Here is a 19,110-nt window from a genome sequence, read left to right as displayed (position 1 = left end):
TTACATGTTTAAGCACTGGCACTAATCATTTTGTTGTTGTTGTTGTTGTTGTTGTTATTGGTAGTGGGGCTTGAACTCTGGGCCTGAGCACTCTCTCTCAGCTCTTCAGCTCAAGGCTAGAACTCTACCACTTGAGTCACAGCATTATTTCCAGTTTTCTGGTGCTTAATTGGAGATAAGAGTCTCATGGACTTTGCTGCCTGGGCTGGCTTTGAACTGCGATCCTCAGATGTCAGCCTCCTGAGTAGCTAGGATTACAGGCGTGAGCCCCTGGCACTGGCCCCATAATCTATTTTTATGAAATAAAAAAAAAATCTATTCCCAGCTTTATTTTTGCAGTGAGTGGTGAGGCTACAATGATATCTTTCTCCCTCTAATTTAGAGGCACCTATGAGTATGAACTCACCTTGAGAACCGACCTCTACACGAACAAACACACCCAATGGTTTTATTTTCGAGTTCAGAACACCAGGAAAGATGTCACCTACCGCTTCACCATCGTCAACTTGCTGAAACCCAAGAGCCTGTATGCCCTGGGGATGAAGCCCCTCCTGTACTCCCAGTCAGACGCCACCACCTACAGCATCGGCTGGAAGAGAGAAGGAAGTGAGATCAAGTACTACAAGAGCAACGTGGATGATGGGCAGCAGCCCTTCTATTGCCTCACCTGGACCATCCAGTTTCCACACGACCAGGACACTTGCTTCCTTGCACACTTTTACCCATATACTTACACTGATTTGCAGTGCCATCTCCTGGCAATAGCAAACAACCCTGTCCAATCTCAGTTCTGCAAGTTCCGGGCCTTATGCCGGAGCCTAGCAGGGAACACTGTCTACTTACTCACCATCACCAATCCATCCAAGACCCCTCAAGAAGCAGCCGCAAAGAAAGCTGTGGTCCTGAGCGCCAGAGTCCACCCCGGGGAAAGCAACAGCTCCTGGATTATGAAAGGCTTCCTGGACTTCATCCTCAGCGATTCTCCAGATGCACAGATCCTCAGGGATATCTTTGTCTTCAAGGTGGTTCCCATGTTAAATCCTGACGGAGTGATCGTGGGGAATTACCGCTGCTCACTGGCTGGCAGGGACTTGAACCGGCATTATAAGACCATTCTGAAGGACTCCTTCCCTTGCATTTGGTACACCAAGAACATGATCAAAAGGTGAGACCTCTTAGCTCTCGATAGTTCAACGAATGTTGTATGTGCTAACGCCAGACCCCACTCTCTGCTGGGGAGGGAAAGGGTTCTCCTGTGTTGTATACCAACAGATGTGGAAAGTCTTTTTGTTGTTGTAGTTGTGGGGCCTGAACTGTGGGCCTGGGCACTGTCCCTCAGCTCTTCAGCTTAAGGCTAGCGCTTTACTACTTGAGCCACAGTTTTTTCTGCTTATGTGGTGCTGAGGAATCAAACCCAGGGCCTCATGCATGCAAGGCAAGCACTCTACCACTAAGCCACCTTCCCAGCCCCATGGAAAGTCTTTACCATGCTCTTTGCAGGCAAAGGGGAATCACTCATTGGAATCACATCTTTGGAAAGATGCTGAACATGTAACATTTCAGTTAGGGTTTTTGTGTATTTTTTTTGTATGTGTAGGGTTTGTGTAGGGTTTTGTGTTGCTTTTTTGTGTGTGCCCGTTTTGGGCTTGAACTCAGGGTCTAGGAACTCTTCCTTATCTTTTTCTGCTCAAGACTGGTGCTCTACCACTTGAGCCACATCTCTACTTCTAGTTTTTTTGCTAGTTAATTGGAGATAAGAGCTATTACAGACTTTTCTGCCCAGGCTGGCTTCAAACCACAATCCTCAGATCCCAGCATCCTGAATTGTCAGGATTACAGGCATGAGCCTGTAAATCAAGGCTAGCACTCTTCCCTGAGCTTCTTTGGCTCAAGGCAAGCACTCTACTACTTGATTCATAGCATCACTTCTGGCTTTTGATGAGGAATCAAACCCAGAGCTTCATGCATGCTAGACAAGCCCTCTACCACTAAGCTACTTTCCCAGCCCCTAGTACTTTTTTTTTAAGCCTGTCCAAAAGCAGCTGATGGCTATAAAGAGACAACACCCACCTTAGATGAGCTCTCATTCAGATAGAAATGAAAACACTGCACAGAGGCCTGAAGGTGACTGGCCTCCTAACCACACTTGTGTGAATGTGTGCCAGGAGACTTGGCCAAAGAGGTGATGGCTAACTGCATGTGTTTGCTTGCCCCATGTTCTAAGACCTGGTTTTGCTGTTGGCTGAGTCTATGACAGTTTATGTCTATGAACCTCAGCTCTCTTCCTCTGTAGAGTGATGATACTCCTGCCTTGAGATTCTGGGAGTAAAATGAGATCACCCAGGTCACCTGTTCAGCGCCATATCCAGCCCATGCCACATGGAGAGCACCGTCTGTTCCCCCTTCATCCTGCCATCATAATCATGGAGGAAGTGAACATGCCTGGTTGTTGGATTAGGCATCCTCATGATCAGGAGATGAAGAGCTGAGCCTTGTAGGCACTAGCCCTGAAAAGTCAGGAACCAACACTTTCTGTGGCTTTTTCTGTGCCAGACCCACAGCTTCTCAGCCTGCCTCCTTTCTCTTCACCATGGTGGACTTCCTTGCAATAGAGTTTCTCTACTTTGTTGTGAAAGTTTACAGAGGCCTACCTACTACTACTTCTCACATCCAAACTTTTCCATTTCAAGTCCCTGTGCCTGGCAGGGATCAGAGTTGCTGGTACATATCCAGTAGTGGCGGAGGATGGGAGAAGCATCCACGGAAGGCCATTGTGATTGTCTTGTGAGGGAAAGTATCTGCTCCATTCAGAGGAGAATCAGATGATCCTGGATGATGTGCATATCTTTGGATATGCACTGAGCCCTTTGTTTGCCCCTCCCACAGACTTATGGAAGAAAGAGAGGTTCTCTTGTATTGTGATTTCCACGGGCACAGCCGCAAGAATAATATCTTCCTATATGGCTGCAACAACAAGGACCGCAGGCATTGGCTTCATGAGCGCGTGTTCCCATTGATGTTAAGCAAAAACATACCAGATAAGGTAAGCAAGTACAGTGATTATCTGCCCATTGACCGAGGAACAATGGAACTCACCACTGCCTACATGTTAGTTTTTAATTTGGCATTTTATATCTCTATTTTATATTTGATGAATCCCAGCCACCTAGTGGTCAAGAATTTAGAAAAGTATGGCTTTAAGATTTATTCTAGCTAGGCGCAGGTGGCTCACGCCCATAATCCTAGCTACTCAGAAGGCTGAGATCTGAGGATCACGATTCAAAGCCAGCCCAGGCAAGAAAAGTCGGTGAGACTCTTATCTCCAATTAACCACCAGAAAACCAGAAGTGGTGCTGTGGCTCAAATAGTAGAGCACTTGCCTTGAGCTGAAGAGCTGAGGGACAGTGCCCAGACCCAGAGTTCAAGCCCCAGGACCAACAAAAAATAATAATCATAATAATTCTTTTTTTTTTTTTTGGGTCCGGTCGTGGGCCTGAACTCTGGGCCTGGGCACTGTCCCTCAGCTCTTCAGCACAAGGCTACCGCTCTACCACTTGAGCCACAGTGCCACTTCCTGCCTTTTTCTTTTTGCTTATGTGGTGCTGAGGAATCGAACCCAGGGCCTCTTGCATGCAAGGCAAGCACTCTACCACTGAGCCACCTTCCCAGCCCCTAATCATAATAATTCTATCAAAGCCAGGCATTGGTCACTCATGCTGGTAATCCTAGCTACTGAGGAGGTTGAGATCTGAGGATTGAGGTTCAAAGCCAGACCAGGCAGAAAAATCCCCATAAGACTCTTATCTCCAATTAACTACTCAAAACAAACAAACAAACATGGAACTGGAGCTGTGGCTCAAAGTTGTGAAGTGCTAGCCTTGAGCAAAAGAGCTCAGGGACAGCACCCCAGCCCTGAGTTCAAGCCCCATGACAAGCACAAAGACGCCAAACACAAGAGGTTACATGTTGCGTAATTCCAGTATATGCAATTTTTCGAAAAACCAGATTTTAGCTGGTGCCAGTGGCTCACACCTGTAGTTCTAGCTCTAATCAGGAAGCTGAGATCGGAGGATTACACTTCAAAGCTAGCCAGGGAAACATCAGAAATGGATCTGTGGCTCAAGTGGTAGCATGAAAGAGCCCTGAGTTCGACTACTGCCATGCTGCACTCATGTATGCTCACACACACATATATAGATATATATACAAAGGTTAGATTTGGTAAGGGCCAGGAGTGCTGTAATTCCCAAATCACGATAATCCCTTATAATCCCTGCAGTGCTGGAGATGTGGGTAGGAAGAGCATGTTTGTTTTTGTTTGTTTGTTGTTGTTGTTGGGTTTTGTTTTGTTTTTTGCTTTTGTCAGTCATAGGGCTTGAACTCTGGGCCTGGGCACTGTCCCTCAGCTCTTCAGCTCAAGGCTAGTGCTCTACCCCTTGAGCCACAATACCACTTCCAGTTTTCTGCTGGCTAATTGGAGATAAGAGTCTCTCAGACTTTCCAACCTGGACAGGCTCCTAACCAGAATCCTCAGATCTCAGCCTCCAGAGTAGCTAGGATGACAGGCATTAGCCACCAGCACCTGGTACTCCTTTAGCCTTGAAGCAGAAATGCTTCTGGATTCCACTGAGTGTAATTTGAACATCATTAGATAAGGAGATACCTTGCAATGGGAGGAAACCATTTTAGCAGGACAGGATGGTAGGTGCCAAGTTATGTTATAGTCTCCTTGAAAGGGAACACAGCGGCCTTTTCATAAGAGGGAGCCGAGGGGGCTGGGAAGGTGGCTCAGTGGTAAAGCGATTGCCTTGCATGCCTGAGGCCCTGGGTTCAATTCCTCAGCACCACATAAGCAAAAAGAAAAAAGCCGGAAGTGGGGCTGTGGCTCAAGTGGTAGAGCGCTAGCCTTGAGCTGAAGAGCTGAGGGACAGCGCCCAGGCCCAGAGTTTGGGCCCCACGACCAGACCCAAAAAAAAAAAAAACAAAAAAAATAAGAGGGAGCCGAGGATGCTAACTCCTAGTGAGGATAAGCATAAGGGATAAAAAAAGAACAATAGGTAGAGTGCTGGTTGCTCTTGCCTATAATCCTACTCAAGAGGCTGAGATCTGAGGATCCCACATCAAAGCCAACCCCAGCAGGAAAGTCCAAGACTCTTATCTCCAATTAACCATCAGAAAAGCAGAAGTGGTAGAGCTCAAAGTGGTAGCCTTAAGCAAAAGAACTCAGGGATAGCACCCAGGCCCTGAGTTCAAGCCCCACAACCAACCAAAGAAAAAAAAACACTAGGCAGAGATTTTGGAGGTAAGAAATACACAAATCATATTTAGAGGATAATCCAGCAGATCAAGGGGTTCAAGTTAAGTGGCTGAAAATAAGTGGTAGAGCCTAATATGGTAGCACATGCCTGTAATCCCAGTATTTGGCAGGAAGATCATGAGTTTAAGGCCAGATGGCTATACAGGGAATCCTTGTCAAAGAAAGGAAGGGCAGGAGGAGAGGAGAAAGAGAAGGAGGAAGGCAGAGAGAAAAAGGAGTTGTTGAGAGGAGGAGGAAAAAGAAATGTCTTAGAAAGCCTGGCTAATGCCTTGGATGCCAAATTACCCAGCATTCCCAAACAGGTGTTCTAGGATCCCTAATTTAGTCCAATGCTTCTTTTCCAGAGGGTGCTGGGTAGATAGGGTCCATGGACAAATAGAATTGGAAAATATATATTTCCTTCCCTTTGGAAGGTCACACTCCACGTTAAATGCTCTGAGAGCTCCTGCAGAGAAGTCTGGTTAGTATTTTCCATCCTTCATCTCCCTGACTCCCAGAACCCCTCCTCCCTGTAGCCTGTTGCCATCCCTCAGCTTCTTGCTTCCAGTATTTTACAGAACCTATTATATTATGAAAATAATGTCTAGGGCTGGGAAGGTATCTCAGTGGTAGAGCGCTTGCCTTGCATGCCTGAGGCCCTGGGTTCGATTCCTCAGCACCACATAAGCAAAAAGAAAAAAGCTGGAAGTGGCGCTATGGCTCAAGTGGTAGAGCGCTAGCCTTGAGTTGAAGAGCTGAGGGACAGCGCCCAGGCCCAGAGTTCAGGCCCAGAGTTCAGAAAATAATGTCTAGACCCTCCCCCGTCAAAGGAGCCATTCTTGTTTCATAGTAGTGAATCCTAAGACATCTTGTATTTGCTAGTTTGTAATCCACAGACTTTGGCCTTCTCTTCAGTTCTCTTTTCACAGTTGTAACTTTAAGGTCCAAAAGTGCAAAGAAGGCACAGGACGTGTCGTGATGTGGCGGATGGGAATCCAAAACAGCTACACCATGGAGTCCACCTTCGGAGGCTCCACCCTGGGTAATCAGTCCCTCCTTCAGGCATCCACTGGGCAGCATGGCTGGAGGAAGCCATGCCCAATACCTGAGGAGATGAGGCCTGGGAATGTCGGGGAGATAACTGGTCCAAGAGGATTCCTTGGCTCGCCTCCACTAACCATGAACGTAGAATATCGGATTTTCATGGAGCAGCGTACTAACTGCTTAGAACCCAGAATCGGACAGATGTTTGAATTTCAAGTTACATTTACTTATGATCCTGAGTTAATTATTGAAGCTTTTTGTACTCTTTTTCCTTTTCCTTTTTTTTTTTTTTTTGTGGGACCTGGGGCTTGAACTCAGGGCCTGAACACCTGAACACACACACACACACACACACACACACACACACTGTCCCTGAGCACTCTTGCTCAAGGCTAGTGCACTACCACTTTGAGACATAGTTCCACATCTGGTTTTCTGGTGGTTAATTGGAGATGAGTCTCACAGCAACTTTCCTGCCTGGGCTGGCTTTGAACTGAGATCTTCAGAACACAGCCTCCTGAGTAGCTAGGACTACAGGCATGAGCCACCAGTGCCCAGTTTCTCATTTTCCCTTTAACTGGCAAGAATCACAGTACTGGCTGTATGAGATGGTGGTGCCTGCCACAAAGAAGTAGCTCGTGAGCACAACCATCATGACAGTACACCTTAACATGGTTCCCGTTCTTCCGAACCAGAGGACCACTAGGAGAGCTACTCATACATGTGTAGAGAAACACAGTAGTTTAGAATCAGAAGTGGTGTGTTTTTCTTAAAAGTTGTTCATACATTGACTCACCTTCAGTCCTAAAGATTGAATAAGAAATATCTTGTTGTTTTTTCCCAGGTAGCAAAAGAGACACTCACTTTACCACTGAGGATCTGAAGTCCCTGGGCTATCACATTTGTGACACACTTCTGGATTTCTGCGATCCTGACCAAACGAAGGTAAAAACGGAGGGTCAGGAAATGTGGGACCACCAGTTTGATCAGTGTCACATGCCACCTTGTCCACTTCATATCTCCCTGAAGTTTTTTGTGTAATCGAATACGGAAGTCCCAGCCTGCATACTGTTGGCAAATGGAAAGACTTGGTAATCAAATATAGGGAGGAAACTATCCTTTAGCACCCCTGTCTCTCACTTCTAGGCTTAGTCATGACACTACCAATTCTTTTTGTCTTTCTTTTTTTTTTTTTTTTTTTTTTTGCCAGTCCTGGGGCTTGAACTCAGCGCCTGGGGCACTATCCCTGAGCTTCTTTTTTCTCAAGGCTAGTGCTCTACCACTTGAGCCCCAACACCAATTAACACTTTCTATGGTTAAATAGAGATGAGGGTCTCATGCACTTTCTTGCCTAGACTGATTTCAAACTGCAGTCCTCAGATCTCAGCCTCTTAAGTAGCAGGGATTACAGGTATGAGCCACTGGTGCTTGGCAGCACCAAATCTTGCTTGCTTCCTTCAGTAAACAGTGCCCATGGCACTCTTATTTCAAAAAATAAGGGGTCCTTTCTCCTCTCCAAATCTAACCATGTACCTCATGTACTACTGAGCCTCCCCTATCGCCTCCCTAATATCTTACCTCCTATGTTAACTCCTGTCCTTTCTGAACTCTCAGTTTGTTACTCTTTTGTCTCCCCTGACTTCAGGTGTTCTCAGTGGTCCTCCCCTAAAACAGGGAGGTTTCCTTTGCCTTCTTCCTCCAGTAGGCGATCCCCACAACACTTCACTCTCAACTTAAAGGAGAATGTGCATCCATAGTCCTTGACTCATCTTTCATAGCTCCTCTGACGTGTAGGCTGGATGTGCACCAGGCTAGATATGATGTTTAATAAAAAATAAATAAAAAGAAAAGTTGGGCACTGATAGCTTATGCCTGTAATCCTAGCTTCTCAGGAGGCTGAGATCTAAGGATCACTGAAGCCAAGAAAGTCTGTGAGAACTCTCATCTCCAATTAATCACCAAAAACAAAACAAAATAGCATTGAGCAAAAACAGAAACAAAAACAACTTAAGGTCAGCACACAGGCCCTGAGCTCAAACCCAGGACTGAGAAATAAATAAATAAGTGGGAAATTTGGCCTCAGTGTGTTCTGTTTAATCTTATCTCTTCCCTGTGGCAGTGCTGGAGGTAGAATCCAGAGCTTCTCATATGCCAGGCAAGTGCTCTATTCCTCCAGCCAACTCACCCTTGCCATAAACCAAAATCAGAATGCCTTACCACCCAGAAAAATAAATCACACCATTGCATTGTTTCTATTGCTATAGCAACAGAAAAGTGGTATAAAGCCATGTTCACTGATCTTCTGCCCTAAAATCATTCTATTTCCACAGCTCTTGTAACTTCTCTGTCAACATGTCCCTAGCAGCAGGGATTGCAGCTTTCCAGGCCTCAGTGGTGAATGAGGTTACTCTCAGCATAGACTCAGGAAACAGCCGGTAAATAAATCAATGATTATTAAAATAGTTCTTTTTTTCACTGTCACAGTTCCTTCAGTGTCTAAAAGAGCTTAAGGAACTCTTACACCAGGAAATCTACAAGAAGTTCAATGAACTTGGACAAGTCATGAATTTAGAAGGAAGTTGGAGTGATATTCCCTTATCTGATATTGAATCCAGGTAACAAACTTCATTTCAAAGAAAAGACAGAGATGTTCTGTTTATTCTTTTTATTTTTGGTGGTACTGAGGGTTGAAATCAAGACCTTGAGTTTGCTGGGCAGGTGCTCTACTGCTGAGCCACACCTTTAGCCCTTTTTGGCACTGTTTATTTTTGGATAAGGTCTGTCTTTTTGGTAGGGCCTAACGCTGGACCAAAATCGTCCTAGAGACTGAGAAGGAACCAACAAGCCTGGAAGAAAACCAGGGGAATGATTCTTTTTTAAAAACTTATAGCAGCCATTCTTCTGTTTATCATACTTTAGTGGCTCCTAACTCACTCAGATTCATTTTTTTTAAAAAGCCCCTACAGTGGTCACCAAGACTGTGGATGTAGCACCTGATCCCTCTGTGACTCCCATCCTTACCCTTTCACATGCTGATACTACAGTTTTCTGGCTCAGAGCCTTTGAACCTGCAATTCCATATGCCTACAGTGTTGTTTCTCCAGGTAGCCACATGGCTAATGCCAGTCTTTGCTCTGATACCACCCTTTTCAATGTGGCCCATATTCATCACACTTAATACTGCAGCTTGCATGTCTGCTACTCCCTCTTCCCCCAATCTTACTCTCCTGCAATTTCCTCCACAGATGCTCTACTTTTTTCTTCTTGGGGGGGGGGGGGGGGTGTCCGGTCGTGGGGCCTGAATTCTGGGCCTGGGTGCTGTCCCTCAGCTCTTCAGCTCAAGGCTAACGCTCGACCACTTGAGCCACAGCACCACTTCCGGCTTTTTTCTTTTTATTTATGTGGTGCTGAGGAATCGAACCCAGGGCCTCATGCATGCAAGGCAAGCGCTCTACCACTGAACCACCTTCCCAAACCATGCTCTACTTTTTTCATAGCATTTATCACCATTTTTGTGTGCATGTGCCTGCACGTGCACGTGCATGCATGTGTGTGTGCATATACTGGTCCTGGAGCTTGAACTCTGGGCCTTCTTTTGCTCAAGGCTAGTGCTCTATCACTTGAACCATAGCTCCATTTCCAGCTTGTTTGGTGCTTGATTGGAGATAAAAGTCTCATGGACTTTCCTGCCTGGGGCTGCCTTTGAACTGCAATCCTCAGATCTCAGCCTTCTGAGTAGCTAGGATTATAAACATGAACCACCAGCACCCAACCCCACTGATCACTTTCATCATCTATATTTACCATGACAGTTTTTATTGTCTTTTGTTTATTGTCTGCTTCCCTACTCCAACTAGCAGAAAAATTCTATAAGATCAAAGATCGTCATTTTGCTCACTTCTGTGCCATGTGCCTGGAGTGGCATCCTTTATGTACCCAGCACAAAAGGATAGCCGATATGTTGTTTACCTCAGTTCCACCCTGATAGTTGCCTTGGCTCTTTCAGGATGGAGGTAAGTAAGTATCCTGTTCCATGTGCAGGAACACCCTCTCCTCCAGCCTGCCAGCCAACAAGGCCCATACCTTATAGCACAGCTCTCAGTTCTTGCCAGCCAAACCCCCGGAAAGGGAAAATTCAATGTGACACTTGGCAAAGAACCTGAGCCTTACTAAAGAGAAAAGGTGAAAAGTTTAGTTTAGAGATATAGCCACAACTTGTGAAGGGAGAATTGGGATGATAAAAGTAATGCTCACTGGGCACCGGTGGCTCACACCTGTCATCCTAGCTTCTCAGGAGATCTGAGGATCATGATTCGAAGCCAGCCCAGGCAGGAATGTCCGTGAGACTCTTTTTTTTTTTTTTGGGGGGGGGGGGTCCAGTCGTGGGGCCTGAACTCTGGGCCTGAGCACTGTCCCTCAGCTCTTCAGCTCAAGGCTAGCACTCTACCACTTGAGCCACAGAGCCACTTCCGGCTTTTTTCTTTTTGCTTATGTGGTGCTGAGGAATCGAACCCAGGGCCTCAGGCATGCAAGGCAAGCGCTCTACAGCTGAGCCACCTTCCCAGCCCCTCCGTGAGACTCTTATCTCTAATAAACTACTCAGAAAAAGCTGTAAGTGGCACTCTGGCTCAAGTGGTGTAGAGTATTAGCCTTGAGAACAAAGAGGCTTGGGGACAGTGTCCAGGCTCTGAATTCAAGCTCCTGGATGGGCAAAAAAAGAAAAGAAAAAGAAAAAAAAAGGAAAGCTCCTAGTTGGGTGGCAGTGGCTCATGCTTATAATCCTAGCTACTTCCAGAGCCTGAGATCTGAGGTTCCCAGTACAAACCAGCCTCTGCAAAAAGTCTTTTCTCCAATTAACCACCCAAAAGCTGGAAGCAGAGTTGTGGCTCAAGTGATAGAGTTCTAGCCTTGAGCAAAAAGAGCTCAGGGACAACGCCCAGGCCCTGAGTTCAAACCCCAGGAGTGGTATGTGCGTGCATGCGCATGCGCACACACTCACACACATACACACAGTAATATTCTTTCAGTGCACTGAGCTAATGTACTAATAGCTTCATGGTATAATCAGTCTAGCATGTATGAGGCCCTGGGTTCAATCACCAGCACAAAAAATAATACATTTAGACTCTGGCTTGCAGGGTGCATATTCTTTCATTAATATCTAGACAGATAGATAAATACATAGACTCATCCATTAATTCATTCAACACAGTTTTACAGAGTACCACTAGTACCTATAAAAGGTTCTATCCAGACAGAAAAGAATGAAAAAAAGCCTGTGTTCTCAGACAAGTCCCAGTAACCTACTGTTCTCTAGGACACATGGAAAATTCCTGGGCCCCTTACACCTGCTGCCCAGGGCACCTTTGCCCATCTGCCCAGTATTTACTTTTGCCACACAGATGGTGCACTTCTTGGTGCAGGAGCTCTGCCTCCTTCGTCTGTTCTCTCTGCCTAACATGCAGCGCGGTGGCAGTGGGTGCTCAGAATGAGCATGCAAGGGCGCTTGTCCAGAATTCTTAGTAATGGGAGCATGGACAAGACAGCAAATAGTAGGCCAGATATGCAAATCCCATGCAGCTAATCTAGTGTATCATATACTCCCTTCACATGTTGTTAATAGTTACTTCTCTTTCTTCTTTCCTTGTGGATCCAGCACCAGTGGTTCTGACAGCTCTCTCTCAGATGGCCTCCCTGTTCACCTACTGAACTTAGTGGATGAGGTGAGATGATAACGACTTTTTTTTTTGCTGGTCCTGGGGCTTGAACTCTGGGCCTGGATGCTGTCTCTGAGCTCTTCAGCTCAAGGCAAGCCCTCTACCACTTAAGCCACAGCACCAACAGAGACGCATATTGCCATGCCCAGCTGATTGTCTGAAGTGTGGTCCCACTAACCTTTTGCCCAGGCAGGCCTTGAACAGAGATCCTCCTGAACCAGCTTCTCAAGTAACTGGGAGTACATCTTACTTATGAAAGCCACTTTATGGTAACAACAACAACATAAAAAGCTAACTTATATGTGTATATGTGTGTGTACACGCACACATGGGTGCACCAATACTGGGGTTTTGTGCTTTCATTCAGCTTTTTCCACTCATAGTTGATGCTCTACCACTTGAGCCACAACTTCAGTCCTTCCATTTTGCTGGTTTAATGAACATAAGAGTCTCCCAGACTTTTCTGCCCAGGCTGACTTCAAACCTTGACCCTCAGCCCTGTCACTCAGATCCTCCTGAGTGACAAGGATTACAGACAAGAGACACTAAGGTGCAGCTAAGTCTAGATGAACCACACACTAGGTGACCCAGTAGTGTCTCTACATGACTTTATTCCATAAGTCATCTGGTTTCATACTGTAAATAGCAGGTATCTCTTTGGTCGTCACTGCCCCTCTGGCTGTGTGTCTGTAATAGTGCCCATGGCTGTGCGTGTGTGAGTGTGCTGGGAGATGAAGTAGGGGACACCACTGTGAGGCCACGCTCTGGGCTGGCCTGTGCTGTACCCATCCCCATGGGGCGAGCAGAGCTGCAGAGGCTCATGACCAGTCTCTGCACTTTGCACACAGTTGAATCAGAAGAAGAAGACGCTAAAGAAGAAAAAAAAGAAGCCACTTCAGACCCGGAAACAGCGAAATGAGCAGTACCAGAAAAATCATTTGATGCGGGAGTTGACGTTAATAGAGGATTCCCCAGTAAGAAAGCCCTTCCTCCTGCTTCTGCTGTCTGATCACCGTGTCCCACAGAGGGAGCGGGGGCCAGGGGGCTGGGTGGGGGCCGAGCTTCTGTTCTGAGGTGAGACTTCTTCCCTGCAGCCTCTGACCATCTCTGAGCATGTGTCGGCCTCAGCCCCTAACCCTTTGCTCTGGCACAAGTCTGACTTTTGACCACGTCTGGGCTTTCAGAGGAAGGCAGAGGTGCTGCCTGAGCAGCCCTACATGGTCCAGAGTGACTTGGTTGGGGTTCAGGATGCCTGGAAGTCCCTCTTCCCCCTTGCTCCAGGCTCTCACACCACCCACCCACCCCAGAGTCTCTGCTTGCTTGCTTGCTTGCTTGCTTTTTAGTCCTGGGGCTTGGACTCAGGGCCTGGATGCTGTCCCTGAGCTTCAAAGCTAGCACCCTACCACTTGAGCCACAGCGCCGCTTCTGGCTTTTTCTGTGTATGTGGTACTGAGGAATTGAACCCAGGGCTTCATGAATGCTAGGCAAGCACTCTACCACTAAGCCACACCCCCAGCCCCGACTCTGCTCTCTAAAGACAGAAAATGACTGCAGAGGTTACAGTTTTATTACTGGGTAAATTGAATTTTTATGAATGGATCAACTGAAGAATATTTTCCTTTCACCCAATCCTCCTAGGGAACAACGGCAGGATTTGCTTCTACTCTGCCAAAGCAGTCTACCTTTTTAAAACATATGGAGAATCCCACGGCTTCAACAACGAGAAATGACAAACCAAGGTTTAGTGAGGTAATGGCTGTGTCCGACCATTTCTCCCACAGGTTCTCTGATTTCTCCATTAAGCATCTCTCTCCCACATGGGAAGTAGGCATTTATATTGCCCTCACCTGACAGTTCCATCGGACATAAGGGAGCACAAAAACTGGGGTGTGGGGAGGACACTAACACGGCTTTGGGTTAAAAACCATTGAAGTCTGAGCTTAAGTACTGATGTTTGTGCTTTTTTTTGGCCATTTCTGGGGCTTGAACTCAGGGCGTAGGCACTGTCTTTGAGTTTCTTTTTGCTCAAGACTAGCACTCTACCACTTGAGCCACAGCTCCACTTCCTCATTTATTTTAGACGCAGTTAAGTGGAAGAAATAAAGGCACCTCTCTGGACTCACCAGTGGCCTCCCTGATTCCACCAAAGAATAAAGAGACCATGCAGGTATTCCCTCGGTGGACACATGTGCGCCAGCAGTTTATTGTCATTCATTTGCAGGTGCATGATGTGATTGGGAAGGCGGGTGCCGTACGTAGTCCACAGCTTTGCCTTTTCAGATCTCTTCTGCCCAGGCAGACATGCAAGGCACTTTGCACCCTCAGGTTGAAACCACTTCCTTACTATGGGGCACAGCCCAAAAGGGATTACAGGACCAAAGAAATCTGACCTGGAGCTGAAATTGATCTTTTTTTTTTTTTTTCCAGTACTGAGATTTGACTCACTTTTACTAAAGGTTGACACTCTACTACTTGAGCTATACCTCTAGAGCCTGGTTTTTACTGATTTATTTGTTTGTTTGTTTTTTGCCAGTATTGGGGCTTGAACTCAGGGCCTGGGCACTGTCTCTGAGCTGCTTTTGCTCAAGGCTAGAATTCTACCACTTGGGCCACAGTGCCATTTCTGGCTTTTTCTGTTTATGTGGTTCTGAGGAATTGAACCCAAGGCATCATGAATGCTAGGCAAGCATTTTACTACTAAGCCATATTGCCTCCTCCACCTCCTCTTCCTCCTCCCCTTCCTCCTTTTCTTCCTCCTCTTTCTCATCTTCCTCCTCCTCCTTCTCTTCCTCCTCCTCCTCATTATTATTATTATATTATTATTATTTTGTGCTAGTCCTGACACTTGAACTCAGGGCTTGGTCACTCTCCCTGAGCTAGATCTCTGCCATTAGAGCCTCAGCTCCACTTCTGGCTTGTTGGTGGTCAATTGGAGATAAGACTGTCATCGAGTTTCCTGTCCAGGCTGGCTTTTAACTGTGATCCTCAGATCTCAGCTAATCAAACCTGAGTAGCTAGGATTACAGGTGTGAGCCACCAATACCCGGCCAAATTTTATTTTTCTAAAAGAAGTCCAAATGAATTCATATGTATCTCTATGACAACATCTCTCATGCTTGCTTGCATGTTCTGAAACGTAGGAAAGTGGCTAGTAGCTAGTGAGCTCTCCTTACAGATAGCCCCGAATATGTCTCCAGGAGGGCGGTGCTCAAATGTGTGTAGGTTAGAACAGGTGGGTATCAGTGGATTAATTTAGATGAACTAGACACAGGATGGACAGTTCTAAGGTGAAACCTCTGCCATTTTCCCAAGTCAGTTGTTTGGCAATTCCTGGGTGGATGCGCTCATCTACCTAGCAGGGTCTTCTAGAGGACCTGCTCTGTGTGGGGCCCTAGCCGACTTAAAGACAGGATCTTCTAGAACAGATGACAAGACCTAGCTCACCAGATGCTGCAGAGCAAGGAAAAGAAAGCTTTATGAAATCACATCCAAGAGAAGCATCACAGATGGGTGAATGAGGAGGTGACCGTTTCCTCACTCAGCATTCACCTCGCCAAGTCTTTGGGGAACAAAAACAGATCCACAGCAGATGGTGCAGGCTGGGCTGTAAGCACTGCTGTAAAGGAAGCAGTTAAGCACAATGTGCTGAACGCATGGCGTGCCATCTTTATCATTACTGCACTTGCTTGAGATTTCCCGCGGGATAGTTCTCTTATTAGATTCTACAGCCGATCAGATAACAGGGCTGGACATCGTCAGCGGTGTGGATGCATTGTTTCCTCTTCCTGGGTGTACCATTTGTGGACAGCAGTCTCTCCAATTCCTAGGGCAAGTTCAACTGGAGCTCATGGAGTGTGTGACTTTGCTCCACTGACCTCTGCCCCGCGGCAGTGGTGACTACTTCAGTATCTGGAGGGGCAAGGCAGGCATGCTTACCCACTCCTGATCAGTCTACTCTTAACCTTACCTCTAAATGTCCAAAGTGCAACAGAAAGTAAGCTCACCTCTTGTCTTGTTTGCGCAGAACAAGAAGCTGGGCTTTCCACCATCATGCTCTCCAAAGAAAAGCACAAACTCCAGCTTGCCACCAGCTCCGCCACCAGACTGGCTGAAGAGCAAATATTCAGCCACAAGGAGAGGCCGCCCCTCCATGACTACGTACCCGTCCCTGCATATATACACGTACCCATAGGCAGGCCTGGGCTGTGCTACATGGGCACCTCCTCCGAGGGCTTGGCTTGTGCACACCGGGGAGGCGGGAAATGTATGCGTGGAAAGTGCTCAGATTTGAGGTACCCTGGCACGGCCCTGGTACTTGTGCTGGTGCGCATCTTCAGGCGCATACCCCATGAGTTCAGATAGGCCTCCTCTTAGCCAATAGTTATTCTCTCTAAAGTTAGGTGCGAATCAATTATGAAAGATTTTTCAACCTCTTTCAGAAGCATATTATATTTTTTTATAAAAACATAAAATGCCAATGTCTCCAAACGGTGAATGAAAATGTAATGTCATATGTATTATGTTCAACAAGGTTATGTGAATTTTTTTTAACTCAATGATTAAAATTCTCTCTAACCAGATGTTTCTTGTGGTTGGCTAACTGCATATTGTGTGAACTGACCCTTGCTGTCAGCCATTTGTTTTCAAAGGTCCCCGGAGGGACCAAGCCTAGCCTTCTGGCTGCAGCACGGCCTGTTGTGCTGGAGTCACAGTTAAAGAAGGCAGAGAGAATGCTGGGTGCTGGGGGCTCATGCTTGTAATCCTAGCTACTTGGGAAGTTGAGATCTGAGGATCGGGGTTCAAAGCCAGCCCAGGCAGGAAAGACTCTTATCTCCAATTAAACATGAGAAAACCAGAAGTGAGCACAAAAGCCAGGGACAGTGTCCAGGCCTGAAGTTCAAGCTCCATGACTTACGAGAGAGAGAGAGAGAAACTCCAAGTACTTGGTTCAAGAGGCAGAGCACCAGCTGGGAGCAAGCTGAGCAAGAGCACAGATCCAACAAGCAAGCTAAAAAAAAAAAAAAAAAGCTTCAGCTCATGGAGGCCACGCCCTAGCTTCTGTCTTTTCTTTTTTCTTGTCACTTTGGCAAATTAATTTTCTTTGTGTGTAAATGCCAATACTCCGCACCTTGAGCTCTTCCTTGGCTTTTTTTTTCACAGCTGGTATGCTGTCATTGGCGCTACACCTCCAGTTTCCTACCACATTGGATTGAAATTTTCTCCTTATCCTGGGTGTGTGTGTGTGTGTGTGTGTGTGTGTGTGTGTGTGTTGTGATGCTCAAACTCAGAGCCTCTTACCTACTAAGCACTTGCACTGTCATGGAGCTACATTCCTAGTCACTTTTGAACTCTTTCAGCTACCTATAGGGTAGTGATTAAACCACAGAGAAAAACAAATTTTATTGCAATCCCAATGTGTGAAACTTCAAGAAAATTGTAGAACACTTTTAGAATTGCCAAGAAGTTGAACAGATTCTTCTGAGTTCCCAGCTACTTATGAGGTAGAGGCAGAAGATCCCAAGTTTGATGCCAACCCAAGCAGTTTACTGAGACTGTATCAAAAGGAAATTTCCCCAAAAAGGATTAGCCACAGCAGAAGAATGCTTGTAGAACATATATGACACCCTGAATTCCATCCTTAGCACTGCATAAAATGAAATAAAATCCTTAGTTTTTGGACCTTGTAACCTATTTTGGGTCCTAGAAATATCTGGTATCATCAGATGGCTTTTTTCCCTCTGGTTTTGAAAAGTTGACAACGCCTCTTGAAAAAGGCATAAACAAATGTGAGTGGGTAAGGAATGGCAGGAAGCATTTTTTTGATAGAACAGTATGAAAACTCTATAGATACAGGAACAATTTGAGAACATTCTAATTTTATTCTTATCACTGAAACTACAAGAATCTGAGCTGAGTGTGGTACCCCATATTGTAATTCTAACACTCAGAAAACTGAGAAAGAGAATCACAAATTGGAGGTCACACACATACACCCCCAAGAAAAAGAAATCACCAATCAGCCCTTGGCAGTTGGAGGTATGACTCAGTTGGTAGAGCACCTGGCAATGAGCAAAAGCATCAGGTATTGAGTTTGGGTCCTAGTCTCAGACCAAACAAAAGAAAAAACTGGAGTCATTCTGGGCTACATAGGAGACCCTGTGTCAAAAAAAAAAGTGTAAGAATTGTGGAGACCTGGTACGTGGCCACTCAAACTTTCATGTTTATTGATCACAATGTTAATTTTCTGTGGCTATAACTGGATACCAGAGGCCAGCTGATCTGTCATACACAACACACACACACACACACACACACACACACACACACATATACACACGTTTCTTACAGTTTGGGAGGCTGGCAAGTAGATGATCAAGCATACCTGGTAGGGAGGCCCCCTTGCTTGTGGGACCTCTTTAGAATCCCCAGGGAATACAGAGCATCTCATCATGAATGAGAACAAGTATGTCAAAGAGAACTTGCTTTTTATTTTATTTTTCTTAGAGTAGTTCCTTAATAACTCACCAATCCATTTATGCCCTCCCAAAAAGTCCATCTCTAATCCTAGGCTCCTTTGGGATCAAGTTTCCAATACAAGAGCCTCGGGGGATGCATTCAAACCACACCAACAACTATTGGACAGAAAAGAAAAAAAAAACACATAAAAGGATTTGGCTATGGGCTGGGAAGGTGGCTCAGTGGTAGAGCACTTGCCTTGCATGCATGAGGCCCTGGGTTCAATTCCTCAGCACCACATAAGCAAAAAGAAAAAAGCCGGAAGTGGTGCTGTGGCTCAAGTGGTAGAGCGCTAGCCTTGAGCTGAAGAGCTGAGGGACAGCGCCCAGGCCCAGAGTTCAGGCCCCATGACCGGACCAAAAAAAAAAAAAAAAAAGGATTTGGCTATGCAGAAATAGAGTTGCTAATCTGAGGCATCCCAAGCTGTTCACAGACTGATCCTGGTTTTACTATGTGGAAGGGTAAACAGTGGTTTCCAGGTCACAGACTTGGCACCTTCATACAAGATGCCTTTGAAGCTACAAAGCCTCTGCTGTC

At 46.1% G+C, this 19,110-nt stretch overlaps 1 protein-coding gene across 1 annotated transcript in view; it reads left to right on the top strand.

Moving 5' to 3' along the window:
• Agbl2 (AGBL carboxypeptidase 2) overlaps positions 1–16,637 on the top strand; it is a 37,114-nt gene extending 20,477 nt beyond the window's left edge. Inside the window, exons 8-17 of the mRNA XM_042676099.1 lie at positions 383–1,165; positions 2,887–3,043; positions 6,212–6,338; positions 7,185–7,285; positions 8,825–8,955; positions 11,997–12,063; positions 12,906–13,031; positions 13,696–13,806; positions 14,138–14,224; positions 16,082–16,637. Coding sequence (XP_042532033.1) covers positions 383–1,165; positions 2,887–3,043; positions 6,212–6,338; positions 7,185–7,285; positions 8,825–8,955; positions 11,997–12,063; positions 12,906–13,031; positions 13,696–13,806; positions 14,138–14,224; positions 16,082–16,249 — 1,858 coding nt within the window. The 3' untranslated portion in view covers positions 16,250–16,637. The remainder of the gene's footprint in view (positions 1–382; positions 1,166–2,886; positions 3,044–6,211; positions 6,339–7,184; positions 7,286–8,824; positions 8,956–11,996; positions 12,064–12,905; positions 13,032–13,695; positions 13,807–14,137; positions 14,225–16,081) is intronic.
• Positions 16,638–19,110: the final 2,473 nt, after the last annotated feature.

The sequence above is a fragment of the Dipodomys spectabilis genome, unplaced genomic scaffold (genome assembly GCF_019054845.1).
Source record: "Dipodomys spectabilis isolate Male_0828 unplaced genomic scaffold, ASM1905484v1 ptg000030l, whole genome shotgun sequence".
NCBI lineage: Eukaryota > Metazoa > Chordata > Mammalia > Rodentia > Heteromyidae > Dipodomys > Dipodomys spectabilis.
The sequence above is the reverse complement of the archived record's forward strand: the minus strand, read 5'-3'. Positions and strand labels throughout refer to the sequence as shown.